This window comes from Battus philenor, unplaced genomic scaffold, assembly GCF_028537555.1.
Source record: "Battus philenor isolate CCGP_79_NKW_IND1 unplaced genomic scaffold, ilBatPhil1.0.hap1 SCAF_12, whole genome shotgun sequence".
In the NCBI taxonomy this organism is placed as follows: domain Eukaryota; kingdom Metazoa; phylum Arthropoda; class Insecta; order Lepidoptera; family Papilionidae; genus Battus; species Battus philenor.
The window spans coordinates 12,336,437-12,362,401 of NW_027181674.1; the positions used below are offsets into that span (position 1 = coordinate 12,336,437).

General features: G+C 34.1%; 3 protein-coding genes across 3 annotated transcripts in view; 2 read left to right on the top strand and 1 right to left on the bottom strand.

The window, feature by feature from the left end:
- Positions 1-9,179, top strand: part of LOC137932766 (ATP-binding cassette sub-family G member 1) — a 29,048-nt gene extending 19,869 nt beyond the window's left edge. The window contains exons 5-10 of the mRNA XM_068776437.1: positions 4,464-4,702; positions 5,373-5,611; positions 6,639-6,807; positions 7,554-7,810; positions 8,044-8,267; positions 8,924-9,179. Coding sequence (XP_068632538.1) covers positions 4,464-4,702; positions 5,373-5,611; positions 6,639-6,807; positions 7,554-7,810; positions 8,044-8,267; positions 8,924-9,116 — 1,321 coding nt within the window. The 3' untranslated portion in view covers positions 9,117-9,179. The remainder of the gene's footprint in view (positions 1-4,463; positions 4,703-5,372; positions 5,612-6,638; positions 6,808-7,553; positions 7,811-8,043; positions 8,268-8,923) is intronic.
- Positions 1-25,965, top strand: part of Ent1 (Equilibrative nucleoside transporter 1) — a 466,176-nt gene that overhangs the window by 135,397 nt on the left and 304,814 nt on the right. The window lies entirely within an intron of this gene.
- Pgant2 (polypeptide N-acetylgalactosaminyltransferase 2) overlaps positions 13,300-25,965 on the bottom strand; it is a 115,307-nt gene continuing 102,641 nt past the window's right edge. Inside the window, exons 6-10 of the mRNA XM_068776237.1 lie at positions 23,658-23,771; positions 21,953-22,131; positions 20,693-20,899; positions 15,873-16,045; positions 13,300-14,355 (exon numbers count right to left, since the gene is read on the bottom strand). Of these exons, the coding sequence (XP_068632338.1) occupies positions 14,081-14,355; positions 15,873-16,045; positions 20,693-20,899; positions 21,953-22,131; positions 23,658-23,771 (948 nt within the window). The 3' untranslated portion in view covers positions 13,300-14,080. The remainder of the gene's footprint in view (positions 14,356-15,872; positions 16,046-20,692; positions 20,900-21,952; positions 22,132-23,657; positions 23,772-25,965) is intronic.

Below are 25,965 nucleotides of genomic sequence, written 5' to 3' on the forward strand. Positions count from 1 at the left end.
CTCCAGAGGGGCACAATTTAATTCGGCTATTAATGTTTTTCGATGCCGTTATATAAAGGTTGTAGTAAGTAGATTTTGATCTACATTTATATAACAATTTATAAATCGTCACTGCCACAAATCGTTAAGTCTGAAAATGTAACTATTCAAGAGAGACGAAAAACTAAATACAGGTTATATCCCAAAAGTTTTGGCTATATAAAGCAGTGAAAATATTTATAACATAATTGTGTCTATTCCTAGCATGCTGATTAGGAGTAAAGTTATTCCTTTTCTCGTATATTTTTTTTATTCTCATAAGTACTTTACCTTGTTTATTTAGAGAAAGAAATATATCTATGCCTTTATACGTTATTTTCGTCAGAAAAATATGAAAAAATTGACGAGGTGTATTGGAACTCGTAAATTGTATATATTTAAAAATCCGATAAGAGTTATAAGCATGATTGTTATTCTGTGTTATCAAGTTTTAATATCATTTATTACATCTTAATAATAAAAATACAACGATGCTCCGTGAAGAGACTGCGCGTACTTATCACTGCGAGAAAACATCGGAAGTGAACGATACGCGATAGCATACCGATTTAATAATCTTCGAAAGGGCAGAACTGGTCTTAAAGTAAGTTTGTCCACGTTAACTTGAAAAAATCCATTTTTTTTATATTACTACTACCAAAACCATTGTAACGCGCCTTAGATATACGCGCGGAGGAACAGAGGGGAATATTAACCCCCTAGTTCCATCAGTTCGCCGTTGACGCTTGCGGTTGCAGTGCTCATCTCTCTTCCCTCGTCGGCCCTACCTTACCGCGCTTTATTAAGGCGCGGTACTGCAGTTCCGGTAGCACATATTCTTTTTAAAATCGATATTCGGTATTGCAATCAACTTTTGCTTCTGAATAACTATCATGATCATTGCCATCTGATTCAACCCACATTGAAATATTCTTCGTTACTTCAGACAATAACTTAATTACGCAATTGTTTTTGTAGACAAATACCATTAATTGGGCAGAGTATGGATGATTATAATTTTAAAATATGATTGTTTCGAAATATATCGCTTAGATATCATGTGGAATTATTGGCACGAATGATATAGCTGATTACCCTGACCTACTGTAAACTTTTCGAGGTCATCTTAATATCATTTTTTTAGAATGATCACAGTCAGTAGCGTTTATCATGCTTATTTAAAGTCAGATCGCAAATTTTGATATATATTTTTCCTTGTTTCATTTTTACTTCTCGTTTATAGTTTGGAATAGTGGTATAAGCATCATCATCCTATCTAGATATGGGCTTCCTGCATAGTTTCCGAAGAGGACAGGTTGAAAGCTGCCTGTATTCAGAGTCTTCCGACAACCCAGAAAATGTCCACTGTTTACCTAGTGGACTTACGTCCAGCCTAGCGACTAATCTTGGGGCCCCAGCAACCACTTCCTGTGGCCTGCTCAATGCTACTTAAACTTCGCAATCCGTTAGCATTTTTTACATTCGTCTACGCTATACGCTTTTTAAATCTTCCGTTTTATTTTATATTCTTCCATTGCCGAGAATTCTGTAGACATATCCATATTACTGGTGATGTTTTAACAGATTCTGTAAAATTTTGAATGACTTGTGAAATATTGTACGATCTGTGTATTTTAAAGTAATTACGCAGAAATTAATGCAGATATAGATAGAGCTTTTTAAAGCCCCAAGTTCATACAATCCAAGGGCAGAAATAAAGATGCTTAGGTGGATATGCGTAATGACGAGACTCGAAAAAATTCGCTACGAATACGTTCGCGGTTGTCTCGGTGCACGTGACATCGCCTATAAGCTTCAAGAAAGCAGACCATGTTGGTTTGGACACGTAAAGAGGAGACAAGAGTACGTAGGCAACGTCGATTTCAATCTCAACATACTAGGTTCCAGACCCAGAGAGCGACAAAATACTAGATGGATGGATGTGGTGGCGGTTCTGCAATGTTTCCGAAAATGAAACGTCACATAGAGCGAAGTGAAGAAGGCAGACTCCACCATCAGATGGGAATAATAAATGTCAAGGAGAGAAAAACAGAGAGAGAGATCATTGATAGAGCTTTGCTGAAATAATATGTTAGACTTTGTAATTTCAATTAACTATCTTACAATATATGCAAATATACATATGTAGATAATAATCTCCTTACAAATTTATGATCGTCATTAACAACAACGATACATAGATAACCTAATTACTTTGATACCGGAAAAGATTATAGTGATGACTAAGCTTTTTGATGACTGAAGAACATTGTTTATTTTGGTCGCGTTTACTATTTAGAATTCGCTGGAAGAGCTAAGCCAAGACCTCTTTATATACAAGGTGATTAATAATCGGTGTAAAAGCTTTAAAGGTGTTAATGTATTGCTCATTTGTAATCAGTTAATATACGGTTTACTAATATATCTAACGATAATATATTAAGAAAAAGCGTTTTAAAAATCTTAACTATCAAACTTTGTACTACCAGAAGTAATTGGCTTGTCGCATTACAATAGAAAAAAATGAATGTAACATATTTTAAAGGCCTCTTAAGGCCACAACGGCTACATGTTCTCTTGTCCTGATGTTATCAACGACATACGAAAAAATCTCAATGTAGGATATATTACAGGGCTGAATAATACGTGTACCCAGTGGCGTACCTAGAACTTTTGCCGCCCGGGGCGATCTCCAGTTTGCCGCCCTTTCTATTATATGTCAATCAAATAGTGGTGTTTGATTTAAAAAAATATTGACATATCAATTCAAAGTAATCATATAAACTTTTCAAAAGAAATTACATTTATAAACTGACATCAAAAAATTTTAGTTAGGAAAAATTGCTGAACAAAGTCGTAAAGATCCTTTTACGAATTCAACGAATTTTAATGAATACAATAAAATAAAATCATTATCTTGTTCTTTAATTAGAATCCAAAATTTACACTAAAATGCATTTATATACACCGAGGAATAATATTCGAAATCATAAAGTTAATAATAATTTATATAAATTAAATATTAAACTTATAATAATCATTTATTATTCAAGAAAGAAAATAAATTTGTAATGAAAAAGTTGCTTTTTACAACTATAAGTAAATATAAAAAATGCCGCCCCAAGGTAAGTGCCGCCCGGTGCGGACCGCACCCACCGCCCCCCCCTAGGTACGCCACTGCGTGTACCGTTTCTTATAAGCGTTTTTTTTGGCCAAACGTAACCTTACGTTAATTATAATAAAATTTGAGTTAAATTATCGTCTTAACACTTAACAAAATTAAAAGGTCTAAACCCTTTATCTGATTTAAATCTGAAAATTAGGTAGTTCAGTTTTACCATAGACCTCATCAGTTAGAATTGATAAAAGATATAAAGTTAAATTCAAACCTGTTTTGTACATAAAAGAAAACGCATTAAAAATAATAAAAGAAAAAAACTTCAAGAGTAGCTATCAGAAACCGTTCATCGAAGCGATCTAAGGGCTCGGCAGCCTCCCAATCTAGTAAAACAGTAATATGTAGCGGCCAGAGCCTAGGTTCTAAAAAGAGGGCTACCAACCCAAAACCGCAGGATTTGCGAATGCCATTTATGCAGCAGTGAGAGTTCTATTTAAATACGTTTATAGTTGATTTTTTTCAGCTGCCAAGTAGTCAATGATAAATTATTGCTACGGCTGTCGCACCACTAGACACTCGTATGTCTCGGTATTTCTTAGCATACAATAGATATAATAATAAATGCCGAGACTTACGAGCGTCTAGTAGAGTAACAGTCGTAGCATTAATCAATTATCAATCAATTAAAGCAATTATTCCCCACGCATATATATGTATATATATAAAATATTTTTCTTTAATGCTAATTTTGAATAAGCAGACGAAGCGTGGGCAAAAAAGCAGTTAATATTGGACGCTCCTATTTAATAATTAGATACTAAACAACTTGCACCTATGCTCAGTTCTTAAGTCGCGCGCAACCCTCACTCCGTTCTCTCTCAGTCCTGATGCAGTAGTGCGTTCAAATGCGACAGGCATTTGCTGAACGCGCAACACCATCGCTCCATAAAGTCGCTGTGGGCGGGCCTGAGAGTCCTGTTAAAAGTTCTAATGTTGAATAAATAAACTTTATCTATTCATTTAAAATACTTTTTAATCATTTTATGGATTACGACGAACTTGATGTCATTCACAGTTAACCGTTAGGCGTGTAGAGATAAATAAATAAAGGTAGGTGAAACTAGTTAATGTCATGAAACAAAAAATGAAAATGAGTAGTTGTATTACTATTTACATGAATATTATAAATAATAAAATCGAATTATCGTGATTATTCCGTCAGCTTGTCAAACAACTGCTTTCGAACACACGGTTTAAATAAGCGAATTTCATCTTTTATCTTTATTTCTTAAAAACCTCTATTAAGCCTTTAAGCTTTTCTTCGCAGTGGTTTGGACGATGTCGCCTCTTCAACTTGCGTGTCCTTGCTGAAGCGAGTGGCGCGTGGAGGTCGGACGGTGGTGTGTTCCCTCCACACACCATCAGCTCGGCTCTTCTCCGTGTTTGACCACGTATACGTGGTGGCGGACGGTCGGTGCGCGTACCAAGGAACGGCAGCTGGTGTGGTGCCTTTCCTGAACGACTTGCAGTTACCATGCCCAAAGACTTATAATCCAGCTGACTTTGGTTTGTAAAATACCTTCTCAAATTATCTTATAACAAGGTTAAAATGTTCGTTAATTACAACTAATCAATCATCAGATAAAATCTGATTATTATTAGTTTTTATATCAATTAATATTATCACCCGTATTACGCTTATTCCAATTATCCTTTATTTCCTGTTTTTTCCATTTATTTTAGTTAAAGTTTTGTCCTGTACTAGTTTTTAATAAGAAAAATACTGCTAATGAGTATCACAAATGGTAAATGTTGTGACTGCCTTTGACACGCCATACAATTGCATTTGTTCATAATTGTAAGAATATTTTACCAAACATAGCCACTATTGGCAGTCATACTTACATAAATAAATAAATCAAATAATCACTAATCAAATTCTTTCTTTTATATTAATTTTTTTCCACATATGATAATATATACATCTTAAAAGAACTCAATTTGAGAACTAGAATTAAACCTAGCTCCACTGTTATAGAATTTTTTAAATTAAAGCTATGAGCTTACCAAACGCGCCCAGAATTAAATCAGTCGAGTTTTTTTAAATGTCCATTGATCCTTCCAAATTTTGCTTTCAACTGGTCACTGTATACTCGACTTTCTAATAAGGGCCTATACGGAGTGAAGCTAGACGTGAAAGTACAGTTGGATAAAAATGGTCAATACAAAATTTCAGTGATAGAAGTATCGAGCGGAGAGTACGGTCCTCACGTGGATAGAATGGTGACGGCCGTGGACAACGGCAAGTGCCAGCAGTGGAGAGACCACGAGGTCGTTGACCGGTACGAAGAGATGGAGATTGAGCAGCTCAACGCTGGAGGTTTCGAGAAACATCTATATAGATATGAGAGCAAGGCATCTACGCAGTTCGTTGTCTTGTTAAAGAGAATGTTGTTACAGACTATGAGAAATCGGGTAAGAATAGTATTGCATAGATTAAAGGTTCCCAAAATATTGGACGCGAAGTCCCATTAGGTGGAGAAAAGAATAAGTTTATATTATAAAAGATATTGTATTAAAATTATCCTTAATTTACAATAACTGTATTGATATTAGTATGATCTCAGATCTAATAGAAAATAATAAAGTAATTTGTTTCGTATAATATAAAAATGGCGAAAGACTAGAATCTGGAAATTTAAGTTAGTTTTTTTAAAAAAAATATTTCAAATAAATAACAGAATTTATTAATAGCTAAAATTGTGGATAGTGAACAATATGGTTTCACTAAAGATACACCAACAATTGATACGGGTGCTATGCTTCTTAAACACGTTTAACCGCGCTTGGGAGAAGTCGCAGAACGCAATTGGGATGTTTTACGATTTGTCGAAAGCCTTTGATTACGTAGACTATCAAAAATTACTACAAAAAGTTATCCTTTAGGGTGTACGCAGCACCGCGCTCGGTCGATTATATTTTTAATGTATGTTTCAAAGTAGAGCATACACTTTGTTTAATGTCACCGACGGTAAGTACGAATTTATTTGTAATGCGCGCCATCTATCGGCTATCATTTCAATGATTATGCATTTTAGTCTCGAACAAATAAATTAAAGATTTATTAGAACCTTTCTCTTTATATATTGGAGTAAACAGCACGTAATAGAGTATAATGAAAATTAGTGTATTATTTTTATTAAAAATTGTAACAATGTTGATGTATTGTACGAGTTTAATGTGTTAGAATATTATTACAATTGTCATTGTTTTAATATTCTAACACATTCGACCTATTGAATAATATAACAGAACAAAGCGGCCCGAACCGAGGCCTCTAAGCCTTCGAATAAAACAGGATTAGCTATCTGTCCTCTAACTGCAATCAAATTGAAAGCAGTGTAAGTCACGATTAATGACCACAGATAGCGTATGAAGTGGAGTAATGAAGGATCGCCTGTATGAAAGGGATAGAATCATTTAACAATTGTTTAATTTTCAGGACTACTTATGGCTACGGGTTGGTCTAGATCTGTTCCTTGGCATTATAATAGGCATGCTGTTTTGTCAAATCGGTTACGACGCGTCCAAAACAATGTTCAATTTTGGATTTTGCTACGCGTGTATTATTATAATGCTATATGTACCTATGATGCCGATATTATTAGCCTGTGAGTATTCATAATCAATTCTTTAAATTAGTTTCTATTATAACGATAATAACTTCCATTCATAAGGTTTTTGCACACATAAAGTGTTTCGATCCATTAAAGATAATTTGTAATATTAAGCCAGTAGACGTGGCTTTGGTAGGCCCTTCGCTAGGTGGAGCAACGGCATAGTTCAGGTTGACGGAAGTCGCTGGATGCATGGTCTATGCCTTACAGCGGGCGTCCGACGGTTGAAAAGAACATGATTTGTTGTACTATGAGTATCTAAGGTCACAGGTTTTTGTTTGTTGGATACTATTTCAGAAGTCAAACTTCTGTGAATTTTAAAATGATTTCAACTCCAACTTGCTGTTAATTCCTATTTTTATAAGCCCTGGATACTCTACCGTGTGTACCAGAGAGTATAGACCTCCTAATCACGTGAAATAAACAATGTAGGTTACTGATCAGAGGTGATTTAGCGCAAGGTGATCATGTGATGTTGCAAGATGAAGACTAAGGTTGTTGTGTCCGTTTTAATAATTTCAAATGTGCGTTCCTATTTTGAAAATGCCATCATTTATAATAAAGTAATTTATATTTTGCCATTATGCAAAGTTGACGAAAAAAAATCGGAGGTATAAAATCCAGTTTAACCGATTTATGTATTTTTTAATGCTAATGATAGGTATATCAAGTTACAAATTATTTTGGTCTAGATTTTGCGTATTATTTTCGTTAATGATTTCTCTGCTTTCACATTTCAGTTCCAAAAGAAGTTCAACTAATTAAAAGAGAATACTTCAACCGTTGGTACGGATTGAAACCTTATTACGCGGCTCTCGTCGTGTCAAGGACACCTGCGACTATATTCTTCTCTCTTATCTACTTGTCGATCGTGTATCCTCTGACGTCACAACCGATGGAGATATCCAGGATCATGATGTTCATGACCGTTTGCATTCTTACCGCTTTGATCTCAGAAAGCATGGGTACGGTGATATCTTCAAGTCTGAGTGTTGTCGTAAGTATATATTTGTTACTAATACGAAGGTAAAGTAGTCTAGTCATTTAGTCCGCGTCTTAACTAATATTTTAATGTTTTTTTATGTTCTTTTTCTACCTTAAAGACGAAAGCTTACAAGGAAAGAGACCTATGGAATAGAAACGTGGTCACGATGATCAGACTATCCGCGAGGGGGGGGGGGTAATCCATGCTGCGCTTCTCAACTACTTATTTATTATTAATTTTTCTAGAATTCAGTGTTCTTGGGCCCCGTACTCAGTGTGCCGTTGATGCTGCTGGCAGTGTACGGCATCGGGAGTGGTGACCATCCGTTGCCGATCATGTGGAAGTTGGCTCGATCTTGCTCTTTTCTGCGCTACGGCCTCGAAGGTCTAATAGTGGCTATTTACGGACCCCCGAGGGACAACCTCGTTTGTCCCGAACACGTCATCTACTGCGAATACAAAGATCCTAAGTATGTCCATTTGAGTAGTGCTAAACCGACTTTTATACATATAAATCTATTTAATTGATTTTGAATACAAACTAAAATTTCGCTATTATATTCGCTAATAAAAAATAAAACTTAATTTAAAAAATAGAAATATGAAGAAAGTGCCAAGCAAAAATCAACAATATACATAAGAACGTCAGTTGTTGACTGACACTTTTCCCTAATGTAAACGCATCTTTACCTGGTTGTTATTGACCTGACTTATGAGACCAATTGTATTTATAAAAAAAATATTACAAACATTAAAAATATAAGTGAGAAAAACGAACGTTTTAAGTAAACATGACAAATATACATAAGAGCGTCTGCGTTGAGAAGACGTCACATGTTAACTGCCATTTTTCCCTAATGTAAACGCATCTTTACCTGGTTGTTATTGACCTAATTTATGAGACCAATTGTATTGATAAAAAAATTATATAAACATTAAAAATAGAAGTGAGTAAAAAGAACGTTTCAAGTAAACATGACAAATATACATAAGAGCATCTGCATTGAGAAGACGTCACATGTTGACTGCCATTTTGCCCAAATGTAAACGCATCTTTACCTCGTTATTATTGACCAATAAGATGAATTATTTTCATGTTTCATATATTGTAATTGTTTATATACAGGTACTTCGTTAAAGTGATGGGTATGACCGGGGTTTCCTTCTGGATGGACATAGGCATGCTTCTCGTAATGCTGGTGGCGATGCACGCGGCTGGGTACTACCTCTTACGTCAGCGGCTGTCTCCTAACTACGCATTCCGAGCGATAAAAGTCATCGGCCGATTTATCAAAACCAAATTTAGCTCTACGTATTAAATTCATTACCAGACTCTTCTTTTAATTTGTGATTGTATAAACTTGTAAAGGACAGTGAGAACATTTAAGGTATATATAGTTAAGGTATTTATGTAAGTTATGCATTAAGTAAAAATTTGATACTATCAATATAGGCATATATGTCACAGTTAAAACCAGTTTTTTTCCAGTTAGAATTAGTTTTTACTAAATGTTTTTGTTCAAAGTAAAGTCTTCTATGACTTCTGATTTTCAGATAAAACCAGTTGTTAATATGTTTTAGTTAAAGGTAAATAAACCAATTTAGGATCGTTACGATATCTTTTTACTACGTTAACATAGTCATGTATCTACGAGTAGTATATAATAATTTATAGGAACATTGGTTAACAAAAAAAAAATATATATGAATTTATAATAATCAATAATATAACAACCTACTTGTTGAAATAGGTGACATATTTCGAAGGTACGGTGAACTATACGAGTTTAACTTGCTCGCATCGGAAAAACGCTTTTTAATTAGTAAGAACTAGTGTTATATACAATTTTGAGCATAAGTTAATGTTAAGTTTTTGCGAAGGCATTTAGTAAATACTTGTTCTAACTAGAAATAATGCTTTTAAAAAAGTTTATAAATGTAATTTACACACATAATCATCACAAATTAAATATTTTTCCTCTTTTATGGTAACATTTAAATACTCTGTTCATTTTATTATTTAAAAACTAAATAAGACGTCATTTTAAGTTATTAATTATTACATCGGATTATTTTAATAGAGCGTGTATTTTTATATTTATTTGTAGTTTCCAATAAATAAGTATATAGACAACTTTATTGTTTGCGCAAGTCCAGGCCACCGTAGTAACAAGACGCACACGAGATGTATAATAAGAGACGGCTTGACGTACTTCCCCACGTTCAAGATGTAACTTATACTTGTGTAAATACAGCGTGATAAATAGAGATAGCTTAAACATGTGACATAATTGTTATATGATCAGTAAAATTTTCTTTTTTAAATTTTAAGTCAACATATTAAAATTATTTAGATAAAGGATGTTTTAAATATTCATTATTCGAAATTTAATTTCACTGCACAATGTCTGTACACAATAATAAAAACTTTAATAATACTGTACAATGCTGTAAACATTTTTAAGTTTTTTATTAAACACTCTTATTATTGTTATAGCAAAGTTGGCATAACATTATCTTGGAGTCGTGAAACGGGGAATTCCCGTAACTCGGTCCCATTCGCCCGAGGCCAGTTTGGCTCTATCCTCGCACTGCAAATGTCGTCTCTTTTGTTTGCTGCGTAACACAATTTATGAAATCATCACCACGAGATTGATCCTCGTGGTGATCATGGGAGAGGCCTACGCCTTATATGAAGATGTTTATCACTATTTAAATGTCGCGTAAATTGTCATTGTGGTTTATTTGCTTGAGTATTTAATAGTATTTGTTTACTGTTAGTATTGTTTACTGATGGTCGCTGGGGCCTCAGGTGTCTGGAGTCCACGGTCTTTGGACAGGCAAGCACAACAAGGGATATCCACAAGATGGAATAAAGCGGCTTCCAACCGATCATGTCCAGCTGTGGACGACTGACAGCTGAAATGATGATGATCTTGTTGTGTTAGTGGTATAGCGTGTCCTTTGTTAGTTATTTTCGTTTAATATAAGTATTATTTAAATTAACTTAAAATTTACTACTAAAATGACTTCCGACTATTCGCTGTATCACATGTGTATGCCTTTCAATAAATATTTTATGTTTTAATCAAAATTAGGATTAAGAGACAATTTTGCATCGGCCTCTGTCTCAAGGCATATAAGGAAATCGTCTGTGATGTTTATTATTCTTATAAATCTAGTGTAAATAATGCTTAAGATATTTGCAAATGTGTTTAGGGTTTTGGAATTTAGTGATAATAGGAATAAAATAATAATTCAATTCTCATTTTGTTTTATTCGCCAAACAAATAAAAATTCTCTCACTAAAATAAAATCACCGTTTCATAATCATTACACGCATTAATTGCAACTTTCAAAGAAATCTGACTAGGAAAGTCACGTTTGGAATCAGTGTTGCCAGTTAATAAACAAAGCGAAAGGTTCGAATACATTTCTAGATTCTAATTTTGTGCTTTTGGTGCTTTTTTTATTTAATTTTACGTGTATTTTAAACTGGTCACATTAAAAGAAGGTATACATTGTTTATAAGTAGAAGAGGCATGGTCAACCATAGTGAATAGAATCGAATTTGAAAATTTTATTTTCTACGTTTTCACATTCGCTTCTAAGTATCATCCAAAGGCAAAATCAATATTATAATATCTTAACCTAACTTAAGTACATACTTAATTCAATTACAATATATACATAGTTATATCCAGTATATGAATGGAATGTTCAATCTCTTTATAACGCTTATTATTTATAACATAACTACAGTTAAAATACACGAATTATTATTTCCAACGAAACGAACGCTAGAAAATAAACGGGAACGCAAGAAATAACAAAAAGTAATTGGCAGTGAAAAATTCCCAAGCATGGTTATGTTATATATACGGGTAACATATATAAAAATAAATTTATATTCTTTTCAAATAATTATGCTATGAAATTTGCTATTTTTTGTTTTATTAAGTTGTGTAATCCTAATTTTGGAGATTTTACGAGTATTTGTTAAGAAACTTGGATGGATTCTTAAGTTTAATTTGTATTAATATATTCTTTGCGAATAAAATACAAGTTATTCTGAAATAATAAAAAAAAAACAATTTAAGCCCTATTCTATGCAAAAATTCAATAAAAAATATTAAAATGTAGTAACGTAGAAAAAAAACTTATGAATATAAAAAAATATTATAATAAAATTTTGAACCTTTAAAAAAATATAAAAACCTCATTTCATCTATACATAAATCATAATAAACAATAACATTAATTTGTACAAAACTAAATTAATATACAAAAAATAATACTTCACATTTTTACGTCATAACATTCATAAATATGTATCTTATGTTTACAGATTAATAAAGTTGCTAGAACAAATATTTAGAAAAAATAGTTGGATATTAATCACAGACTATAAAATGTAATATTAAGCATGGACAATTTTTTAAATTAAAATTGTTTAATTTAAAATATTGTTATCATTTAAAACTAATAAAAAAAACATTTTACGTCAATGTCAAAATACATGTGTTTAATTTTTTTACGGATATAGATAATAAATTTCGAGGAATCGTAATTACAAATTTGTTCCGCAATAACTTATGGTAATTAACCTATTCAGCTAAACTTTCTTACATTAATGGTGTCTTTTATTTCTACTTGTATTTTAAAGTAATCTCCATTCCACTTTCCCGGCACTTTAGTATAATAACCTAATATATTTACAAATATGGTAACTATAATAGTTTTATTTCTATTTTGATATTTAGACAAATTTACAAGCTGACATTTTGTATATTTTGATCTGTGATATATCCTATATACATAAATGATATTGTCTGTGGAAATTGGAACTTTATTTTTAGTTTATTTCGTCTCAAAATTACAATACCAAAAAATTCGACATATTTAAGTTTGAAATTCATACATATTTAAGTAGAACGAACGAATGTATGGAACATTCTCGATTATTGAATTCTAAAAATCAGATCAATTAATGTGAGATTGTTGTTATAATTATAAAATACTTTCATCTATAATTAACTTATTACTTTTATAATGATTTGTTTATATGAGATTTTTCAGTTTTATGTCAAAACAAATTTTTGTTTGTCCTGTTTGGCACTAATTGTAAATAATAATTGGATTCTACTATTTGTACTTTATAAATTTGTTGTATTAAAAAAATGTCATTGAATTAATAAACAAAGTTTTGACAAATCTAAGGAACCTGTCACAAATATTTGAACCTTATTATGTAAACCTTATTGGGATTACAGATCTGAGTATTCGAGTTTTTGTATAGAATTCTACCAACGATTCTTCTTTTCAGCCGATAGACGCCCACTGCATGGCATATTTATAAGCCCCCCCCCCCCAAATTGCCACCATGTCGTTTTGCATTTCCCTTGACTATGTCGTCGGTCCTCTCATGCATAGTCATGCGGGGGTTCACCCATGCAGCGTCTACCGGCTAGTGGTAGCTGCACGAGAACCTTGAACCAAGAGCTTGCAGGTAATTTCAAACTCTCACGAGCTTTGCTCGTTGATCTTTGGGTGACCTTGAGCCTTCGTATAAGGCCCATCGTAGGCGACCACGTCTCAGATCCGTAAGTCATCACCAGCAACACACACCGGTCAAAGACCTTCCTCTTCAGGCATTGCGGTATTTAACGATAGTAAAGTATCAATTATTTTAAAAAGTAAGAAAGAAGAAAAAGGTTCTTAATTATAAAATTCTAATTGTTCTTTTTGTTTTACGTATCATCATAAAAATTATTTTTAATATCCGAGACTTGTGGTGCAAATCTAATTTTGTTATCATTTAAATCTACTGTGCTTTCAGTTCTACGATTAGTGATGTTTTGAAAATGCCTAAATAATATAAATACAATTTTCCATTAGCCGGATGCAAAAGTTGTCAACCAAAAAAAATGTTTTTTCTGTTTTTTTCTTTGCCTCTGAGAGGAAAGTTGTGTTCCAGATATTCTCTTGGAAGAGACGACTGTTTGGAAAAACAATGTTCATTTTGATAAAATATAAACAATTTTTTACTTGCCCCCGCCTAACAGAAAAGACATATTTTTATCTAAAATTCAAAGTAACCTTTGTTCAATGCAAGCAAATTATCAATGTCTCGTTTAAGTACTTTATAATTTATCGACAGTTTTTTCTGTTCTGTTCACAGTATCATAAAACAAATAAATAAAAATACCCTGTCAAATATGCAAAATTAAAAGAATACTTCAGGCTGAAGTAACGTGGCGTAAGTCGTGAAGGCACTGAGGTGTTAGAAAGAGAATTGCTGACTCTGTTTAGTTTCGTCGCATTGATCTAGGTACAGCGCAGGTCGGTCTGAATCTAGACAGGCGTTTAGCTTAGCGTGCCTTATCATGAGCCCGTGCCTCCTCCACATCTGGGCGTCGTCGGAAGAGTCGCAGGCAGCCAGCAGTGCCGTCACGCGGTCCTCCTGGGACAGCGAGATGCAGAGGCTGTGGTGTCGGATGAGGCCGTTCTCGAATCTCCACTCCTGGTTGCCGCCCGTGTTGTGACACGGGTACATGCCTTGGGGATAATTCATACTGTTATTTGATTTCCATATTTTGACTATACACACATATATATATATATATATATATATATATATATATATATATATATATATATATACACAGGATATTATTGATTTTTGGATTGAGTGTACTATACATTAATTGACAACAGTAGAGCGGTACATTCACCTCTACTAAGCTATTACACCTGTAGTATAATAAACAAATTTTCGACAATTTCTAATAAATGGGACATATCCAATAAACAATACACTTTGTATTATTACCCCTGACTAGTAATAATACACTTTATTCATCTTCCCCCTCCATATTTTTTATTAGCATTCAACAACGTAAGAGAATATATAGTAGAATCGAAACAGCGATCGAGTCGAAGCAAATTTCATTTCTCTACCACTTGGCTACCACTGCTCAATACAACCATAAAAATACAAACAGATATAAAAATATGAATATTTATCAAAAGCCGACATTAAGAAAGATTAAAACATATGTAAACTGTTTTTATTTACTTGATAAAAGTATAGATGAACTTTGAAATGTTATACAAAAATATCTTGGGGAAATAAAACGAATGAATGGCAAAGTAAACATATTGGCCTATCGAAGTAAACCTTCTGACCTCCGTGATTATATACTACTGTATGACTCATGAATATCATGTATTGAAAGAGTTTAAAAGTTCATCATTGTTATCGGGGGATTCCCAACTGTCAAGGTTGTAAAAATGTCATTTAAATATGTTTAAAAGTGACGGTAGTGTTAAAAACTTACGTACTTAAAGGCATTTGAACAAATTTGCTACCAACATATATTCATATAAAATATATGTAGCCTTTGTAAATAGTATAGCCCGTATTTGTTGCTATATATACAGAGTGAATAATGTAAAAGTTTTAAAGGGGTGAATGTATAGTAATAGTAATTCAAAGCTCTAACACCTATTTCCAATCATACTGTATGAAATGAGTACTTTGCAAGTATTGACAATACAAAATCTGCAGAGATAGCTATCTGTCACACTACACAATAGTTTAAATATATAGTAACCCGAATTTTAATAAACGTTTTACTTACTAAATTTGGTTATATTGTTAGTTATTTTGAAACCGTTGATATTTGTATGGAATGTTTTATATATTTTTGACTGCAAATGTGATACATTCACCCCTTTATAGCTTTTACATTTATAACTAATCAATCTTTTTATAACAATATCAATGAAAGCTATAATAAATTATTTCATATAATTATTTCATAAATATATTTCGCATGGTCAATAGAATTAGTCCTTTGTAGGTAGTATATAAAGAAGGGCCCATGTCCCTTTTTACTTGATTGTTATTTTGCGTCTAGTGGCGGTTTTTTTGGTTAAAGATTTTCTTAAAGTCCAGGATCGATAGCTATCAATAAAGTCCAGGATAGCTAACAATTATGTCAAAATTGTTACCATCGTGTCGTCGTTTACTCTCTGCCGTTTCATATTAGAAGAAAAATTTAGATCCTTACCTAGAGTGCCATCAACCAAATGTCCCATGGTGTCAAGGCAACGAGCATCCTGTCTGATAGCATGGGTGGCGCCAGCCATGGCGGGCACCTGCAGCTCAGGGTACACGTGTTCCAAGTACCAGCGGAACGGCTTGCAGTGCAGCTTCTCCCGCAATCTCACACGTTCGGAGATACTGTAAACGATGAAATGCCACTGATCACTCGTGATAAATTTATGTTTGAATTTAGAATTATTCTGCGACCAAAGAAGGCTAGAAGACATTAAAATTCAAAGTATTTACTCAAGTGGGTATGTACACGCACTTTTGAATCGTCAATTATTTTATATTTAAGTTTTATATTTAATTGCATTTGTTTTACTGAAAAAGGTGTATATTGCATTGCAAATTGATGGTATCTCAATCAATCATTTTAATTAATTCAAAGTGTGTCTAAAAAATTAGACGTTGACAATACTACAATCAGTAAGCACGAAGAAAATCTATTTTTAAAATTAAATTAAACAATTGGCGTAATATGCATTTTCAGATTAATGTACTTACCATTGTATCATTTTAAAATGTAATTAATACATGTATAAACAATTTAAAACAGTTAAAATAAGCGAGCACGACGATAATATGAAGTAAAATCTATGCAAAAAAATTGTTGTGATTTTAATATGTTCATTACAATGTTATTCTACTTATATTTAGACGCGTTCAACGAAGATGCTAGAAACATTTACTTTATTTTGACCGCCATCAGATGTATGAGCCGTTTAAGTCACATTGTTTTTAAGTCGAGATATTTTTAAAAAAAGATTTTTTAAAAAATGTAACTTAAGCCACTTTCAAAATAAACAGCTTATATTGTGCGGTATAATATTTAAAAAGGTTATATAATTAAATAATTAATATCTACTCGTAAGATCATAAAGTTAAAATGAACTAACGGAGGAATATTTCAAAAATGGTGCAATTTTAATTAAAGATATCTTGAAGTTGAATTTCGAGTAAATTAAAATAAAAATAACTTTCAAGGTGCATTACTTAATGACATGTTTTAATTGTAGTCGGACATAAAAATACTTTCAAGATAAAATCAACTTTTACTGTTTACTGTCGCCAATATATATAAGGTTTAATTTTTAAATTTACAAAAATAATTGTTGTGTTCAGTTTTAAAAGTCTCAGAACTTCTGTTAACATTGCATACATTGTATTTTAATAATTCGTGTACATATTTATTTATATTACTAACGAATTACTGATATTTTACATTGACTGGACGACTGCCCATAGCGTGGACAGATGACATTGTCAAGTCTATAAGAAATCTATGACTAAATGATATAATTGAGGATGGACGAAAGGATGTAAGAGCGGAAGAGGAAAATTTACTGAATTATGAAGTAAAGAACAGAACGATAGAGATTGAATGGAAGAAGAGTATGAAAATAATACAAAGGTCGTGAAAAATTTAACATGGAAAGTAAATCCCTGTTCCCAACAAAATAGGGGTAGGAATGCGAGGTCACCAATAACGGGGACCACAAAAAAAGAATAAAATGATGATCATATTTGTGATCAGGGCATGGGCAAAGCACATCTAATATGTTATTAATTAGTTATCATCTAATGGTCGTTTGAAAGAGATCACTTTTAGAGATAAATTCTGTCGCTTTTTTGTTAGTAAACCTGTTTAGACATACATTTTCGCTTGTGTTATTTAAGAGTAGGTATACACGAAGTGAATCAGTGTCTAGACATCTTTGTTTAAGGAAATACGCGCTTACACAGGTAGCTATATTAATAATGGTTTAAAGATTTGACATTTGTTGCACGCCTGATTTTATTATTAATCTTGTAATGTTTCTGTTGAGAAACAGGCCTTCTAGTTGGAATGAAACTGCCGATAGTATCCGGCTTATGAATCGATGTAATTATCTTCACTTTACTCGTGTGTTATATACTATGTATATACACATCTTCCTATATATAATTTTTTATGGAGTAATGTATTTATTATACTCCCAAGTTATCTCATGCAATAAATTTAAGTTTTTAAATATATACATACACACACACACACACATATATGTATATGTGTCCATTAAAGAGAGCAAGAGAAACGCGTGGAAAATATTGTTGGAAGAGGTTGAAAAGAATCCATGGGGCAAGCCGTACCAGGTTGTAGTTAAACAACTGAGACATGAGAATACAACGCCCACTTGTCCTATTCTACTGGGAAGAATTGTCAGAGCTCTGTTCCCCACGCAACCAAAATCCTCCTTTCAACTAGGGATTGTGGATCCGAATGAAATCCCCCCTATTACCGAGAAGGAGCTAATGGTAGCATGCGGTAGGGTTGGAAACAACAAAGCTCCGGGACCGGATGGGATCCCCAACGTAGCTCTTAAGCAAGCTATTGTAGCAACACCAGGAGTCTTCTTGGAGGCCTACAATAGCTGCTTACTGGAAGGCACCTTTCCTACCGCGTGGAAACGACAGAGACTGGTACTTCTCCCTAAAGGTAAGAAGCCACCAGACGAGCCATCGTCATACCGGCCCCTCTGTATGCTGGATACTGCGGGGAAAATACTAGAACGTATTATCCACAGCAGGATCGAAGCAGCAGTTGAACCCCACCTAGCTAACTCACAGTATGGGTTCAGAAAAGGCCGGTCTACGCTAGACGCTATAGAGCAAGTAGTCAATATAGCAAAACTAGCAGTGTCTGGGAAAAGATGGAAGAGAGGCTCGATAAAATACTGCCTGGTTGCCACCTTGGACATTAAAAACGCCTTTAACTCAGCAAAATGGGAGGTCATCATGGGGGCACTTAGCTCACTGAATGTACCTCTATACCTACGTAAAATAGTCGCTAGTTACTTCTCTGATAGGGTCCTCATATACACTACGGAAATCGGGACGGAGGAGTACAAAGTCACCGGAGGCGTCCCACAGGGGTCAGTACTAGGGCCACTTTTGTGGAACGCTATGTACGATGGACTCCTAAAGAAACATCTACCCAGCGAAACTAAACTCGTCGCATTCGCTGATGATCTAGCAGTCGTTATAGTAGCGAAACACGTGGAGGAAGTGAAGTGGGCATTTGAAAGATCCTTCCAAGTAATCACCCTGTGGATGAGGTCAGTCGGACTAGAACTGGCTGAGCAGAAGACGGAAGCAGTGCTCATTACTGGCAGGAGAGTTGCGGAGACCATCACACTCAATGTCGGCAGCTGTGAAATCGCAACTCAACCAGCTATACGGTACCTTGGAGTAATGATCGACCATAGGCTAAACTTTAAAGATCAGGCTGAGAGAGCAGCAGCGAAAGCGTCTCTGGTGACAGCTAAACTTTGCCGACTCATGCCTAATGTCGGAGGTCCCAAGCAAAACAGAAGGAAGTTATTAGCGTCGGTGACTACGTCAGTGCTTATGTACGGAGTACCCATATGGTCCGACGCACTGAGCAAACAGGAGTCCCGACGGAAAATCGCCTCTGTTTATAGAGTCAGCACTCTACGGGTAGCTAGCGCCTTTCGTACAGTATCGGAGGATGCAGCATGCGTGATAGCAGGTATGGTTCCTGTTGCGCTTCTTGCAGACGAAAGAACTGATCTGTACCGTAGCAAAAAAAGCAAATCAGACCCAACTTCAGCTGAACTTAGAATTCGGGGAAGACTGAAAAGCTTGCAACAGTGGCAATCGTCCTGGGATAACTCGACGAAAGGAAAATGGACGCGTAAGCTTATACCAAACCTAGAGTCATGGGTGAACCGAGATCATGGAGAGTTGAACTACTACCTAACTCAGATGATATCCGGCCACGGCTGTTACCGAGCGTATCTCCATAGGTTCAAATACGAAGATTCCCCTGACTGTCCTAATTGTGTCGGAATGATTGAAGATGCAGAGCATGTCTTTTTCGTCTGCCCCCGATTTAACGAAGCCAGGAGGGCTTGGGAAGAAGGTGTAGGATGCAAAATCTATCCTGAAACTCTGATAGCTACAATGCTATTCTCGCCTTCGGCCTGGGAACTTACGAGCGCGTACTGTACGACGGTGCTAAAGGAGTTGCGTAAAATAGAGCAAGAGCGGAGGAAGTTGGCCTGAACAGCCACTCTATCAGAGAAAGCTGCGGCTAAATCCCCCCCGCGAAGTAATGCCTAACGGCCATGCCGTGGGGACCAGGGATACCGAAGAGAGAGGATTGTTTTTAGTCGGTATTGATCTAGATCGAGTCCGACATACGGGGCACCAACATCAGGCCCTATGATACGTAAAGGTATTTTTAAACCTCTATAAAAAAAAAAAAAAAATATATGTATATGTGTGTGTGTGTGTATATTTTTTTGAGTGGTAATAAAGCTTGGAATAATTTGTTAAAGAGACCATAAAAACCCGTCTGTATTTTTCGTGGACTCTTCTTCGATCAGGCAGCGTGTGGAATTCTCGTAGCTTTAAGTGGAATGTTAGCATTATAGGAGAGGATAATCTAATTCCTGTTTCTCATTAAATTAGTCTTTTCTAGCAGTCTTCTCAATAACATTACGACCCGTGTACGTCACATAGGTGTTATAGTATTTTAGATAGGACACATAGCCTGCAGATAACATTGCCGCTGGGGCCTTGTTGAGTTCGTGGTCTCCACTCCTCTGGAGTGAAGATCACGGGCCGTGAAGAGCAGCGTCGATGTCTACCCATAATGTAGACAGATAACCTTGTTAAGGCCGTTGGAAAGGTTGTTTTTACCGGTTTTAATAATTTACCAGGGTGGCCCATGTTGAGCTGATGATAAGGTTATAAGCAATACTGATGGATAGAACTTACTCTCCGTAGTCCACCTGTTTGGCCAGCGGTTGCGAGCGGTAGTACAGGTCCTTGTAGTCGTCCATCCACACCTCGGCTGCCCTCCGTGTGTTCCTCGCAAACACGGCCCCTGAGCCTCCCGGGAATGTGTAGGGGTGTCGCTTTCTGAACACATGACCGACTCGCGAACAAGGCACTATCTCCAGCGAACCACCGCATTGCCAAACCCTGAAAACATGTAAGACAAAACTTATAAGATTCACTTATTTATATTAAAGATATTTAATGTAGATTTTGTAGCATATGACACTATCTATGGGAATGATAACCGATGCAGACGAATTGTTGTAAGTTGGCCGCTAGAGAGTTTTCGAATCAATGATGAGATCATTTTTGTGTAAAAATTTAGAATTTACATACTTATTAAATTTCCTTAATACTTATTACTTTATTTTAATGCGCCACAATCTATGTGTTTTGTGGTGTACCACGGAAACAATCCAAAAACACAAAGCAATATTCTTTGTCGTTGTTTTAGCCCTAAACGCCCCCTGCAAGACATAGATCTTCCCCACGGATATCGATAGGATATACCATAATCGCCACGGGGCTGGGTGGCGAAAGCAGTGTGGTGTACCATAACGCAGAGGCCATTGCTGCCCATCCTTTAGAAACTTGTTTGTGAACAGTGGTAATCCTATATAATTAATACACAAAATGAAAACTATGTAAGGTATATATCACAGGAATTGAACCCGCGATCTACGATCGCAAGTCTCACTCAGTTTTCTACCGCTGGTCTACCAGTGCTAGAATTAATGTATAAAAAAAATATACCGGATCATCTAACTTAAATTAATTCTTTTTATATACGATTTATAGAGATTTACAACATGAAGACAATGTATACATGTACATGACATATGCAAAAAAAGGAAAAATAAAGAAAGAACCACTTAGTCAAATAATTTTAGCCTAAAGTTAGGGATATTCGAAGTGGTCGATATAGGTCGAAATCTAAAGACGTAAACTAATTCTATTTTGGAGTTAATGAACTCTGAAAAACAGTCCCAATTATAATTAAAAAAAAAAAAACATTACGTCAAGTTTACGAACGTAACTAACTGTAAAGTTTTTAAATTGGTAAGAATTTTGTGTCTAAAGAAAAAGGGAATAGGAAAAAAAGTTTAGAAAAGGTATCTTTTAAGTTATTTGCGTATGAGGGTCGGAGATGTATTAGGTAGTTTTTGAAAAAGGAATCTTATTTTTAGTTCGACTTACCTGAATGATATTTCGAGGTTCTCACCGCCCCACACGTCCATCTTCATGTCGTATTTGCCGAGCTTGTTGAAGTACTCGCGGTCCATACTGAACAGCCCGCCTGCTATCATGGGGGTCCTAATCACCTGCGTGGGGTCGCTGAGGCGAGCGCTGCGCTCTGCGTGTGAGAGGTACTCCCACTGGAAACAAATATAAATATTACTTTAAAGCCATCACACATGTACATATGCAATAAAAATTTAAACTGAAAAAATATGAGTGTGGCAGCCCTGGAGTAACATCAAATAGACTGTAAATTAAACATAAATGTTATAAATATTGTTTAATAATATGAGATGGGATCACATTGCCTAGAAATACTCGTACATGTACATAACAGCTTGAAAAGCATTATAAAAGTATGCTAAAATATATGTTTTATAGCATGTGATTTCCTCAAGGTCGGCAACAGACATGTGACAGCCCTGATGTTAAATCAAATGGACATTTTTTTAAATTCATATGTCAAACGTTTAAATTTATTATTTAAATAAATCTAAAAACTAATCGCACACTTTTTAACGTTCATTAGTTCAGTTTTAGATTTATTTAGTCTTCAGAATACCAAGTTTTTAGTCCAATTTCTGCAGGCACAAAACTTTCTTTATACGTATAGAATAAAGGCAGTAATAGCACAGGTATGTGTAGTGCGGAAAGGTATGTGTGTCATAAGATAAAGAAGAAATAAGAAGAACCGTGACATCACATAACGAAGTCGCCTTGAAACATTTATAAATTATGTCGTTACTTGTTTTTGTTTTTTATTATAGTTTTGCTTTTATTTTTACAAATTCGTTTTAATATCTAAGTAATTCAGAAGCGATGCTACGACTTGCTAACAGCAATTTCATCTCGGAACAACCCTTTTATTTTATAAATTACAATATTACTAGTTTTACACGGCGACTTTTTTTGCGTGGAACTGTACAAAAATTAGTTTATTTAGCTTTATTTTTAGATTTTATTTTAATCATGTGAGCCGGAAATAAATTTATCGCAACGTCATCAATCGTTCGCTGTTTCCATTTCAATTCAAACCAACATGAACTGTCACGGTGACGTGAAATTTATTGGAATGACAGTGGCGCCATCTGTCAAATATTAGCCATAGCAACTTAGAAACCTTTGTAAGCTCATGTACAACAACTTTTCTAAAGATCATAATACGATCATATGTATAGTTTACGATTGTGTAAAGGACATACAGACAAAATTTCATTTAGATCTAGTTTTAATCAACCAACCAATTGAAAATTTTGCATGAGCAAATTATATACAAATTTAGCCCCATAGTTTGCCGATGCCTTCACAAATAGAACACAAGCTTTATCTGTACATACAGGCCTAGTAGCAAACAGCAAAGATCACATATCCTTTGGATTTTCAATCGGAGGTCATGCCATTATCTATTATGTGCTTCATCTTATTTTTAACCACAAAGTGTGTGCCGGCTTTAGAAAATCGAAGCTGAGACCTACAGAAATATAACTACTAACCTAACAATTGCTTATAAAATATATTGAAACAGAATAGCAATTAAATTTACATAAAAATACAATATCATTTAGTAGTCAAGATATAAACGATCTCTATTTGAGTTTTCGGTTGTCCTTGTCAAGGAGACGGGTGGATTTGCAACAGCAACGGAATACGAAAGGCTGCTGACCTTGAAGACCAGGTTCCAGTCGAAGCCGCCGCGGAGGTCTGCGGACGCGCCGATGTACTGGAATGTATCCATGCTGATCACGTCGATAACCGGGCAAACCACACGTGTTGGGTCCTGGAAAAACAAAAAATACATTTTTAGTTTATTTATTTATTTACATCACACACTTATTATTTATATATATAAAAGAATGCCCGAAGAGTTCGATTTAAAAAAAAGTATAGTTCGTTTGCGTTAAAAATGGTTGAACACAACCGCTGGATTCGAAACCGATCTTCAATTTATTACTGTATCATTTGACTTTATATTTAGAATCAAACTTTTTTAACGCGGAAGGGCTATAAAATTAAATTAAGCTTCTCTGTAATGACATCAACGAGGATAATTATGGTTTAATTATCATCTTACGTGATCTTGTACAATTGATTTTTCTAAAATTAAAAAAATTTAATACGGTACACAACAAATAGTGAACCTTGGCTAGAAATTAACATGTTAAAAAACGCGCAATTGTCTCTGAAATTAATTCAAGTTAATTAAAAAAACTTTTGATAAAGATAATGGGGACGATAATACGACTCGACTTGTATATTTTAAGTACTTTCGTAGCAATTTATCTTAAGGTATATTATTGCAGGACTACCGTCAACATTAATTTTATATTTATTTTACAAAAATCATTGTTAGACCTATTTTTTAAAAGAAATTGGTATTTTATCTGTTGTTTTTTAATTATTATTTACTACTAAAATATTATCAATGTGCCTTAATTTAAAATCTTTTATTAAAAATAGTACATTCGTAATAAATACAAAAAATAAAAATTAATAAATCGTCTATGGGTCTGAGTGTACATTCATATTATAATAAAGTTTCAAAAGATATCCTAGCCTCGCTTTTTATTAGTTTTAGATCTATAATTATAAGTAAATTATTAAATAAATCTTATTACACCAATCAAGAGTTTTCAGATAATCGTAATGTGTTAAACTTGGTTATTTAACTCTTATACAGGGTTGATATAATAATTAATATATTAAAAATGATTAAAATTTCATTTCTAAACAGCAGTTGTTGAGATTTTCGTCGATTCTTCTTAGTAGATCAGCATCTCTAGCCGATGGTTAGGTTACTACTTATTAAGTTAAAATAAACGATGATTCAAAAGTACATGTAAAGCCTACTTCAATAAAGACATTTTGAATTTGAACTAATTTGAAAATTGCTTTTTATAATTGTGAAAAAGATAAGAACATCGACTAAGTTTGTTATTGGCTCTCCTCAAATAAGGAAGTTTTCGGGACCCACGTAGACACGTATTTTCAGTTGAAGATTCCTATAAGAGAACTTTAATTTCTCTGTTATTCTCATAGTGATCAAAATATCCAAGATTAAAAATATGAATAAAATTGAAAACATAAATATTTTATGATCATTTTCAAACATGTTTTATTCAACAAAGAATAAGTAAAATATAACTCGATTATAATTTAAGATCCTTAGAGACAAAGGTTAAGAGCTAATTCATTTATTTTATTAAAAACTATTAATAACGCAAAATATATCAGAACAAGAATCTAGATTATAAATTATATCTAAAATGTTATTTAGATTAAGCAATCTGATTTAATAAAAAGTTATAAATTGTTATAAAACTTGTTTTTGACCAGTTGGAAGTATCATAAACGACATCATTTTCTTAGTACATAGAATATATTATTAATATTAAATATGTTACAAAAAGGTTAGAGTGTTTTTTATTTATTTATGTCTATGACAAGGCACTATAAATAAAAACAATCCTTAAAGTCAAGGTTGAATTAGATGTTTCGTATATTTAATTAACCATCAGTTTGACATAGATATGTGGCTGTGGAATACTAAATACTTGGTAGTTTCTTGTTTTTATCACAGCTAATGGCGGAATTATAATTCGAGGTGCGTTCGAATGGAGCAGCGAACGATCCTTCGCGGATACTTGCTTGAGGTTGGGCAGCCTACATCGCCTTAATAGGTTCAAGTAATGCGAGTGATTCATTTTAGTTGTTGAATATTCGAAACACTAAGTTAAGAGTAACTTCCGTAATACCTCTATACCAGTGATTCCCAAAGTGGTCTATATCGACCCCTAGGGGTCTGTAACAACCTGCAAAGGGTCTACGACAGCGAAAAAAATTTTGGGGATCCATGAAATGAAAATGGGGGTCCACATTAGTGGATCTCAACACATACACTGGTAGTACCTATTTACTTACATCATACTATCTTATAATATCAAAACATTTACATTATTTATAAAAGTTCGTAT